Source organism: Sciurus carolinensis, chromosome 2 (assembly GCF_902686445.1).
Source record: "Sciurus carolinensis chromosome 2, mSciCar1.2, whole genome shotgun sequence".
Classification (NCBI taxonomy): Eukaryota; Metazoa; Chordata; class Mammalia; order Rodentia; family Sciuridae; genus Sciurus; species Sciurus carolinensis.
The window spans coordinates 157,789,561-157,801,676 of record NC_062214.1 but is presented as its reverse complement, the minus strand read 5'-3'; the positions used below and the strand labels follow the sequence as shown (position 1 = coordinate 157,801,676).

Below are 12,116 nucleotides of genomic sequence, written 5' to 3'. Positions count from 1 at the left end.
TAGAAAAATCTTTATTTAGTTGCTGGGTAACAAAGCTTGTTCATTCTATTTTCAGCCTATTTGGTAGAGTCTCTGACAAATTTTATCTTTTGGAACTCAAGAAAATATGCTGTTGTTTTGGAGTGTATGGATATTGATTTATGCTGTGTATGGCTGAGGACACAGTGCCTGGCAGAGAGGTGACATTCAATCAACTGTTCAGTAAATTAATGGTTATCCTTAGTTTTGGGAGGCAATACAGTTAAGTGGCTATAAAGAACACTTCTTTTGGATCAATACATTTTTGGGTTTGAATTCCATCCTTTCTGACTAGCTTTGTGCCTTTGGAAATAGGAACATTGAAAGTTCTTTCCTTGTTGGATTTTTTGAGAATTAAATCTGAAAATATGTATGAAAAACTACTTTGCATAGGGCCTGGGTACAGAGTAGGCATTCAATTAAAGATAGCTATTAATGTTATTACAGTGTTATCATTAGCATTGTTATTAGGCCTCTTATCTGGATTGCTTGTAGGAGACTAGAATAAAATGTGCATGTATAGAATTCATTTAGGTCTTAGCTAAGAAGTTTTGGAGCAAGTTATAGATTACTGAGTATCCATCAAGTTCTAGAGTCTGGCCATGCCTTAGGGTCCCCTGTGAAATACTTAAACAATACTGATGCTGGACTGCATTTGGATCTCTGGGCCTGAGTCCTGAGCATGTGCACATTTTTTCAAAAACTCTACAGGTGATGCTGATGTGCATGGTGGGTCAAGAATTACAGCCATTGAGACTGCGTAAGTGAAACTAAAGGATATCAAGTGAAGATGGAATGGAGGTTTTCTAATATTTTTCCTGTTTTGGTGCTAAATTGAAATACAGAAGTATTGGTGAATGATGATGCTGGGCCTTGGAGGTCAGGGTTTGAATTGAGCTCATTCACTTGCTAGTTCAAGGGATGTTAGACTATAAGCCTTGGAGGTCAGGATCCACACAGTCTTTTGCAGGTTGACTTTAAACAAGCTATTTAACCTAAGTCAGCTGTACCCTTATCTGGGAACTAATTTAGATAATCCATGGGTACCTAAGTGGGGATGCATGCTCAACAAGTAGTTACTGACTTCTGTGTGTATGTACATATATGGTGTCCCTCAAAAGAGATCCCTACCTATTTTTCCAGTTCTTTCATTTCTTCTTTCCCCACCTAGATTTTCTCTTTAAGCTAAGTGGATCTGTTTACTCATCCATGAACTTGTACTTTTTGCCATTCATTTAGCTAGTATTTTTTACATCTATCATCTCCTTAAAGTTTGCCCTGACCCACAACATCAGATGATCATTCTACTGTCATGTATAACTCAAAAGAACCAATTAAAAAGAAAATAATTGTAGAAAATAAATGGCATTTATTTTGGCTCCTGGTCATGTGCAACTTGTGTCCTTTTTTTTTTTCTCCTGTGAGATTGAACTGTCAAGTATTTTATTGTTTAACTTTCCTTGCTTTTGTATATCTATATATAGCTCCCAAGGCAGATTGCATTTAAACAAACACTGGGCCTTGAAGGCAGGGAGAGTATTAAATTATATTTCACATAACAAGAGCTCAATAAAGGTGTGTTGATTTGGAAAAATACACTTTGGCTTTATTTTCTTTTTAGTCCTTCCCTTTTCTTTATGAGTTTTTGATCAAAATATTTATGTCTAATATTATAGACATATGTATTGCCTCTCTAAGGAAAAGGTTGTTTCAGCACAAGGGATGTTTGGGGCAGAAGTCACATTTGGGGGGATGTGAATTTAAGAAAGAGGATGCACTCTTCTTCCTCTCTGTTTGCCTGCCTGATGAGCCCTCCTTGCTCTTAAAGTTTGTTTCTATCCCCCCACACCTTTCCAGAACCTACCAGGGAGAGATTCTTCCTCCACTTGAAGTCACAGACCCTGTGTTAGGGAACATTGCCTTGTTTCCCTTTATTTATTCACTTATTTTTCCCACTGGCCTGTGTGTAGATGAAGACAAAGAATTTTTTCCTTAGTCATCTTAGTATCAATGACATTCAGCACAGAGCTTTACTTATAAAAGGAACTTGCTGACTCCTGAGGCAACACAAAGATAGAGGGACTCATATTCAAGTTGTAGAAATAGGATACTGCAAAGATGATAACTACAAAGTAGGAGAGTGTTTATTAAATTGTCCTTGAGTGATACACAGAATAAAATGCATGGGTTTGGAAAGAGTGTTTGAGGAAAACTAGGGAAGAAAGCTTGGAAAAAGTAGAACTTGATGGATGGGTCAGATGTGGCCAAGAGCAGAAGACTGAGGAGGCCATTCCACAGAGAAGACTTGAACTATGTTAAGGAACAGGGTCAGTGTATCAATAAGAATTCTTGGTTGCATACAACAGAATCAACTTTAGCTAATTTGTAAAAAAGGAATTTATTAAAGGATTTGGAGAGCTCACTTACTCTCTGGACCAGAGAATAGGACTTAAATGCTAAGTTACAGACTCATACTCTAATATTAGGGATTCTGGAAATGAGACTTTGCTAGCTTTTACATTGAGGAGGTGAAATAATTCAATAAACGTAATAGTCAAACCATAGGATAGTACTAAACCATGTTAGGTGGCCATAGATGATTTCATGCCTGAGCATGTTTGAGTGACAGTGATGAGATCAGGTTATCTAAAGCAAAGGAAGAATACCAGGAATAAAGGTGAAAAGATCAGTAAGAGCCAGATCCAGAAGAGCCTCAAATCACATATCTAAGAATGTTAAGTTCTCTCTATGTGAAAGAGGAGCCATGGAAGATATTTGAATGTCTGCATGTGGGGTTGGGGGAGTGAGAAGTATTCTGGAAAATGTCAAATTTTGGCATTTCTTGAAGGCTTGGTAATTTATTCACAGAAGATTGTGCTCATGAGGAAGGATAACCTGAGGCACAGCATTGAAGCCCCTTTGAGGGAAGACTGACTTTGGAGAGATGGGGGTCAGTTTGGATGACAGTATAAGTTCAAGAAATGATGATGTGGGATGTGAGAGCCACCTTGTGATGACATCAGTGACCTCATTGATTGACAGGCTTGATTCACCTGATCTGGTTGCCTGGGTGTTGTCCCCTTCCTCCACCCCTTGAAGCTGTGGTATCAGTCAGAACAAACAACCTTCCTAATGGAGGAGGTGTATTCTTGGTCAAGGACATGTGGATATATGTGTTCCCCTACTGGAGCACTCGTGGAACTATCCCATTCAAAACAAACTCATTTCTCAGGAAGTAATGGAATGACTCAGTAAGTCGTGGCACACATCAAGAGCCTGTCTGTTCTTCTATCATAACTCCATCAGAGCTTCCTTCTGTTCTTGCTACCACTACAGCAGTTTTCCCAAGCCATGAATTCCATCAGGCCCATAATTCTTAGATGATTTCTTATTCCCTGTAGCAGTCTCTCTCAAAGTGTGGGAAAAATAATCCTGTTTAAATGAAAGATGATTTAGGTTGGTATGTAGGCATGGTATTAAATGATAAGTGAGAAATGTATTCCTTGTTTAATAATCCATCAAGTCTTCTACATTCAACAATGAGGAAGAATATGGGTAAGAATAATATATCTAACACTTTCTAATCTCCATTCATAATAAGGAGAACAGGCCTTAAGATCATGCCATAGTTTTAATAATATTATTTTCTTTTAAAAATATATGACAAATTCTTTCAGTTTTTCCTATATGGCAGTGACATAAAATTTTAATGTCTTAAACATTAGATGTGTATATCATAAGAACTATTAACTTTCTTGGGGTGACAATGGTATTGTAGTTATGTTAAGAAAAAGTTATTCTTTAGAGAGGCATATGACTGTATAATGAAAGCATGAGGGATTGTGATTTACTTAAAGAGTAACTTGGTGGAAAGGTGCTCATGTGTGCAGTGGTGAGGTGGTGATGGTGCTAAGGGAGTAGGCAGAAGAACCACCTTTGGACATGGGTTGATATTTGTTGTATTGGACACATGCAGATGTATTATACTGTTACCCAGCTTTCTGTTATAATATCTGAGATAAATTAACTCATAGAGAGAAAAGGTTTATTTTGGCTCACAGTTTTGCACGTGTCAGTCCATGTCTGATTGACCCCATTGCTTTTGTGCTTGTGATGAGGTAGCACATCATGGCAAGAGCATATGGAGGAGAAAAATGTTGCTCACTTTGTGTCTGGGAAATGAAAAGAGAGGAAGAGTCCAGGGGCCCATAATCCCTTATGAGAGTACACCCATAGTGTCCTGAAAAATCCACTAAGCCCTACCTCTTAAAATTTCTACCACCTCCTAATTGTACCACAGCTGGGGACTAAGTCTTTAACACATAAATATTTGGGGAAATTTCAGATCCAAATTGTAGCACATTTTTTTCTGTGTGGTGCTGGGGATTGAACCCAGGGCCTCAAGCATGCTAGGCAAGTGCTTTACCCTTGAGCCACATTTCCAGCCCCACAGCACATATTAATGTCTCTATTATGTATATTTGAAAATTTCCACAGTAAAATGTTTAAGAATTAAAATAAAATTAACTCTTAAGCAATGTTAAGTAAACGTTAAGCAAATTTATGTGGAAAAATAAGTCAATTCATGGAAAACTGTTAAACAAATAAGAATAAAAAAGGTGGTATGTGAATAGGCATTAGTCAAATTACTGAAGTCTGTAAAACACTGGCCTTCTGGAAAAAGTCCAAACTCCTTCTTGGGGGACTCGAGGTCCTCCCTGTTGGAGCCTTTTTCTGCCTCCTTTCTGGTCACCTGGACTGCAACTCTGTCAGGTCACTAGTAGCTCCCAGTGGGCCAAGTTCTTACATATGTGCATCTTTATGCAGACTCTTCGGTTTTTTGAAATGCTTTCCAAACACATTTGCTTGGAAAATTCCTGCTCATTCTTTAGGTTCATCCCAAACAATGGAAGTGAAGAGAAAGGAACATTCTGAGCTACTCTGATGGAAGGAGCAATTGAAGTCACATGGAGACTAGTTGTGACTTGATGTCAGGATAAGGAATCAGAAATAACTCCAAGGTCTTAAGGGTGGAACAAGTGGTACCTCTGACAGACTAGGGAGGCTGGAAAGAGGATGTATTCTGGACGGTCAGTGGTGTGTTAGGTTTTCATCCATGTGACAACAATATCTGACCAGAACAACTTAGAGGAGGGGGAAAGATTATTTTGAACTTATAGTTCCAGAACAGTCCAAGGTGGGTTGATTCCATTGCTCTGGGTTCGAAATGGGGCAGAGCATTGTGGTAGAAGGGAATGGCCAAGGAAAGCTGCTCACCTCAAGGTAGCTAGGAAGCAGAAAGAGAGTAGATAAGGAGCCAAGAATAAAAGATAAACCCCAAAGCACATCCTAGTTATTTGACTTCCTCCAGCCATACCCCACCCAATTAGTCCATGCAGATTATTAATCCATCAGTTAATCAAATGGATTGATAATCAGATGAGGACACAACTCTCATAATCTAATCATTTTGCCTCTGAACATTCTTGTATTAACACAGGAAGTTTCTGAAGACATCTCCTATCTAGACCTTAACAAGTGATAAATGAAGACTTAGGCATGTTGGATTTGGGGTATCCCCCATGGCTCCAAGATGTTGAGAGCAACTGAAACTGGACTGGGGCCTTTTATCTCCAACCAAATATTGGTAGATAATTCCAGGATAGAAAAGTTATAGAATCTTTTTGCTCCTCTTTCTCCTTCCTGTCAGTCATATATTGAGTATTATTCTGCTGACAATGAGGCAGAGTAAAAGAAGGGAGAGGGTGCAAAATGAAAACCAGTCATTTGCTGCTTTTTAGGAGTGTTGAGGAAGGCTTGGGGGTTGTGAGAGTTAGAAACCTTTGGTTTATAAAAACTTTTCTTTTATGACTGAATTCTAATTATATTCCTCATCTGCTATTTTATCTGACTTCAAATTGTTCAGAAGTAACCATAATTAATGTGGGTTCACCATGACTTATGAATTACAGGGATAACTGGCAACATTCTACAAGACCTACCTGAACACCCTGGCCTTTTAAATCACTTGATCTTTAATGAGGAGAAACAGTATAGTCAAAGCATCTAGGAAGGTAAGATGGGCCCATTTCCCCATGCTAGTGTTGCCCCAAGGATACAATGAATGGCGCTGGTTCTGTTTTCAAGTTTCTGCAGCAAAGAGCTACTTCTGTATTGGTCTGTTAACACTTCAACCATTCTATTTTGGTTCTTCGAGAGGCAGCTTGCTGTTCTGGCATGCTAGACAAGGAGGATTTGATCTAAATTTAGTTGGAGTAAATATGACACTGCTCTTCCACTGGATTGGGATTTTCCATTTATAGAATGATGGTTTAGTTTTACCTTTGTCCTTTCTAACACCCATCCCAATGTCCCCACTCCCTTCCTTGGCAGCAGAGATTAGGGTCCAGTTCTACTGAGATGTTTTTGCAATTGTCATCATTTCTCCTTGTACTTAAAACCGAGGGATGCGTGATTACCACTCTGGATCTCCTGGTAAGTATAGGATTTAACACTATTTGCATTGTATGATTTATGGCTTGCTTGTAGCTCACTGTTAGGACTTGTATAAAGTGGAGAGGATGAATCTGAAGGAGAAAAAATAAAGAGAAAATGAACACATGAGCATAGTGCAGTTATTCAGTGAAGTGTAAAATCTTGCCGTAGTTTGTTTTGTTTGAATCAGATTTTACTTCTCAGGACCTACTTGTTCTCCATTTTTACCACCCAGTCCTTTTGGTGTTGACATTTTGTACTCTGAAGTTTTAAGATGTCATACTTGGTGATTTGTTCTTTGGGAAAGTATTTCTTGAAATGCCAGGTCATTCTCGTCTTAGATGGAGTTTGGAGTCTGCCTCTGATGTTATTTTAATTTTAATGGTGAGTGTTTTTCTTTTATATTTCACTTAATTCAGTACAAGATTTTGTCAATAGAGTCAAATTTATTTTAGCACATGAAAAGAGAGGGAACAGAAAGGTTCTTATGGTAAAATTAGATACTTTCAAATTGAGGCTGTTGGTTGGTTTGCTTTCTTGCTTAATGTACATTTTTATTATTTAGGGTGAAACAAGTGTTCATAAAGGTGATTTGTGAATATATGAAAAAATAAGAGATGTATCAAAGTTGGGCGTAAAATCTCCATGGTATATTTAAATACACTCAACAGCTACCCTAAACAGCAAATTTAGTACTTATCCAAATTGGAAAGCCAATGAGAGGTTACTGTGGGCATGGATGGAGTCTATATTCAAACATTCATTTAGTTGGTTGCTACTCCAACATATCCCCAGGAGGGTGTGGGTAAGATTTATGCCTGTCAATTAAGGCATTTCTCATTCTTTGTTATGCTTTAAAATCATACAGGGAAGATTTTTCACAATAAAGATCTGCCAGGCCTTGAATCCCAGGGATTCTGAGTCAGTCATTCTGGGAGCAAGCCCAGGCATCTGAGTCTGGATTCATGGTTACCACCTGGGGAGCTTTTACAAGATGCTGATGCCTGGGCTCCAACCCAGAACACTGATTCAGATCCTCTGGGGTGCAATGCCCAAGAGATCGGTATTGATGCTCACAAAAGAATGATAATACCAGACTTATCTAGTAGGGATGGCCCTTGACCAACATCATTTAATATCCTGGGATATTAAATATCAGGTTGAGGTAAAGTCATTAGGGTCTGTGAAAGAATTTGAGAATTCTTTCTCAAATGAGATTGTCTTGTGATTAGATGATGATGATGACGAAAATGATGATGGCAACAAGTGGCACTGAGATTTATGTCAATCATGCTCTTGCGATCTCTGAGTAGAGGACTTTGCACTTGTTCTTGATGGATGTGTGATTTTTGTTTGCTTGATTGATATTATTTGAGGAGCACCTGCTCTCATGTTCTTAAAGTATTTATCATTAGTTAACGCAACATTTTTTTCTAACAATTAAAAGGACTTAGAAAGAATAAAAGTACCCTAGGTCTTTGTTGGCTATCTTCATTGAAAACAATACCTGAACTACTTCACCATGTTTTCTGGAAAAATAAATCTGCCATAAAAGTGATGTTTCTCTGTCAGTGAGCATCATTTTATAGATTGATTTCAGTTTCAGTATGCCATTTTTGATGGCCATTATTGCTATCTGAGATGGGTAGGGAATTTGTATTCCCCTTTCCTCCATCCCATTTGTAGAACCAGACTGTGTAAAAAATTAGAGATGATAAAAGCATTGTGCTAGGAATAGGAGGACTTAGTTCTAGCCTCTTATTCCTCTTAAGTTCTGTGACCTCAGACGGGCCACTTAATGTCACTGGGTCTCATTTTCCTCATGTATAAATGTTCATAACATGTCTGAAAGCAGGGGAACCAGACAAGTTAAACTCCTGAAACCCATTTCACTGCAAGTGCCTGTCTATAAAGGTGAGAAGTATATCTAAGGGAAGGCCAAGTCAGCTGGAGTGGGCTGTGAGGGAGGGGTCCTCAGTGCTCTGGAAGACTAAGTATCTCTGCTAGCATTGTCCTTCAACTACCTCGCCAGTCTTGCCCCTGGTTGCTATGGTTTTCCACATCTCCTAGTTGGTAGATGCTTGGGTTTACCAAATAATGTGTGATAAAGCCTCAGTGGGGCTCCTGAGTCATTTGTGAGGAATTAAATACAATTTTCCAGAGTTGTTTGCTGGCTTAGAGAGTTGCAGTGGTAAAAACATGTACTTGTTAGGTCACAGATATACATTTATGATTAGGAAGCATTTTAATGAAACATTCATGACTATTTCCTGCATTTTTCTGAAAAAATAAATTCGACCACTGTAGGGTTTTTGTTAAATTGCTTATTAGAGTGCTTTCTTCTGCCTGGGTAATATAGAGATATAGTTAATGTTTTTCTTTTTTTTTTTTTCTGTTTTGCAAAGATGTTATTGGACCCACAAATATACTCTGATCTCTAGAGAAGAGAAAAGGTTTTCACTTTTTAAATTACTGAAATAAAGGGAAATGATTACATGGTAATATTCCCACTTGCTGTGTGAGAATTCCACAGAAAATAATAACACTAGATAGATTAATTACTGTGGTGGTTCCTGAAGCACAGGCTGCTGTCACACTGCAAACCCTGCTTGTCTCTGGTGGGCTCTCTGCACTGCATGGCTTCAGGGTGCCCCTTCAGATCCACTTCCTGCCCTGCTCATCCTCCTCAGTGACCTGGGAGGCTGCACCGTGTGACTACATCTACTGGCTCAGTCTGCTTGGATGGCTCTAACAAAATACCATGGACCCTGTGGGCCAGCATTTACTTCTCACAGTTCTGCAGGCTGGGAAGTTCAAGATCAAGGTGCCAGCAGATCTGGTGTCTGGTGACATGCTGATAGCTGTCTTCTTGTTGCATCTGAGAGAGAGACAGGCAAAGACAGAGAGAGAGAGAAAGAGAGAGAGAGAGAGAGAGAGAGAGAGAGAGAGAGAGAGAGAGAGTTGTTCTCCTCTCTTTCTTCCCCTAGTGAACACTAATTTCATCATGAGTGATCTACCTCATGACCTCATCTAAGTTGAACTATTCCCCCAAAGTCCAACCTCAAATATAATCATATGAAGGTGAGGTTTGAACGTATGGATTTGGGGTACAGGTGGCACAGACATTCAGTTCGTGGCAACCAGGCTCCCTTGTCCTGCCCTCTGGACTAAGGCTGGGCTTGTTTCACATAAGACACTGGTAGAAGGGCTGGAGAAGAGTGAAGTCAGGGTGTTCTCCTGGCCTCCACTTGTGGGGCTGTATCTCGTGTGGGGCATCCTGTATTCTTTCCAGTGTCAGCTTCAAGAAGAGTGTGTAGCTCTGTCTTGCTGTCCTGTTTTTCTGCAAGTCTCAATTCTGCCCCATGCCTTTGCTAATAACCACTTATTAAACCCTCCTCAACTTCCCATACTAGGATATAGTGTGTGTAGTTCCTGCTGGAACCTTGACTAGTGTCTGAGGAATCGGTCACAAAAGATTGAGAACTTCCTTGCAACATTAATATCTGTTATGACACTTGATGTTACTTCTAATATTTACTTCTTGATTGACTCAGGGGAAATAGATATTGAAGTGTTTTGGCCAAGAAACCACAAACTTCCTTGATCAAAAAAAAAATTACATCTTCCTCTATTTCTTACTTTAAAAATAATAGTAATTGCTAAGGGGAAGTGGGGAACATTTTGCATTTTCTGGTGAGATGATAAATCTCTGTAATTTTGTTGACCAGAAATTTGTCAGTTTATACTAAGGGCCTTCAAAATATTTAATATGTTGATCCAGTAATTCTGCTTCCAACAGTTCATCCAAAAGAAATATTTCAAGGAGATATGTGCTGCTCAGCTTTGTGTTGCTATAATTGAAATACCTGACAAGAACAACTTAGAGGAAGGAAAATTTATATGGGGCTCATGACTTCAAAGTCTATAACCTATAGTTTCTATTGCTCTGGTCCCAAAGTGAGACAGAACATCATGGCGGAAGCGTGTGGTGGAGCAAAGCTGCTCAGCTCATGGCTGCTGTGAAGCAGAGAGAAGGAGCCATGGGGACAAGAAATAATCCCCAAGGGCATAGCCCTAGTAACCTTCTTCCTCCAACCATGCCTCTCCTTCCTGCAGTCACTACTCAATTAGTTCATTGACATTATTAATCCATCAAATGGCTTAATCCACTGATTAGGTTACAGGTCTCATACTCTAATCATTGTCCCTTTGAACATTCCTGTATTAACACAGAAACTGTTGGGAGACACCTCAAATCCAAACCATAATATTCTGCCCCTGGTCTCCAAAAGTTCATGTCCATCTCACAATGCAAAATGCATTTAGTCCACCTCCAAAAGCCCCATAGTCTTAACAGGTCCAGCATTGCCCAAAAGTCCAAGTCCAAAGTCTCACCTCAGACTCAAGGCAAAGTCTTGGCTGTGAGACCCTCTGAAGATCAAAAGCAAGTTATACACATCCAATATAATGGCACAGAGTAAACATTTCCATTATAAAAGGGTAAAATAGGACTTGGAAAGATGAGATGGGACCAAAGCAAGATCAAAATCCAACAGCAAGAAGTTCTGTAGCTCTACATTCAGCATCTGGGGTACATTAGGATGAGACTCGTCTCTTATAATCTCCAAAGGGCTTGGGCTTCCATACCACTATGTACTTGCTAGTTGCAGGCCATATGACCTCTCTTTTAGACTCTCTGTCCACAGATAGCAGCTTTCCTTAGCAGATATTCCATGTTACTGGTATCTCTTGATTTTGGGAGTCTTCACTACCACTTTAACTTCCTTCTCACAGCTTCATGTACTTCCTCTTCAGCATCTTCCTTCAGATATTCTGTCCCTGCTATGCTTTATCTGGTCTCCCAGGCTTTATTTTGAAATCTTGGTGGAAGTCTCCATGACCCTGTAATTCCAGCATCCTGCATTCCTATAAAACCTATACCATACAGATGATGCCAAAGTTTTCCACCAGCTCAAGCAGTATCTGGATCCTCTTGAACCATGGCTGCAGTGGCCTCTGAGTGCCTGGACAGATGAACGTGGTGAAATGAACCCTGAGGAAACTCTTCCTAGGTCCCCTGTGCAAACATGGAGTCCTCAATTTCTTTTAAATGAGTTTTCACTACTATATCCTTGAACCTGAAGTGAGTGTGGTCTTACTGATTCCTCAAATGTCCTCAAGTCATCTTTTCTATTGTCTCTGTGCAAAGCACTTAGCTTCTTTTTAGTGGTGGTAATCTCTTCAATGACCATACCTTCTTGGCTTCAATTGTACATGTGCTTCTCTGGTAAAACTGCAAGTTTTTAAATTTTTTGTTTTCTGCTTTCTGTTCAAAATAAATCTGGCTAAAAGCTGCCAGCAAAATCCATTCCACTGCCTGAGTTCTGTGTTGTCTGGAAATTTCCTCCACTAGATTAATTAAATTCAACCTCACAGAAAGACTCAGGACATGGCCAAAATGTAGACAACTTCTTTGCTAGAATGTAACATGAATGACTTCTAATCCAGTTTTCAATAGAGTCCCTGTTCCTTTCTGAAATATCATGAGCACAGTCTTTATTGTCTACATTCCTATTGATATTCTGTTCTTCTGAGCTCCCACC

General features: G+C 39.4%; 1 protein-coding gene across 2 annotated transcripts in view; it reads left to right on the top strand.

Moving 5' to 3' along the window:
• The window catches only part of Slc35f4 (solute carrier family 35 member F4), a 229,240-nt gene that overhangs the window by 21,999 nt on the left and 195,125 nt on the right, over window positions 1-12,116 (top strand). Inside the window, exon 1 of one of the 2 annotated variants that reach the window (XM_047540956.1) lies at window positions 6,399-6,513. The exons of the other annotated variant lie outside the window; for it this stretch is intronic. Within the exon in view, the coding sequence (XP_047396912.1) occupies window positions 6,486-6,513 (28 nt within the window). The 5' untranslated portion in view covers window positions 6,399-6,485. Of the gene's footprint in view, window positions 1-6,398; window positions 6,514-12,116 lie in introns of those variants that run through there. 2 annotated transcript variants of the gene reach the window in all.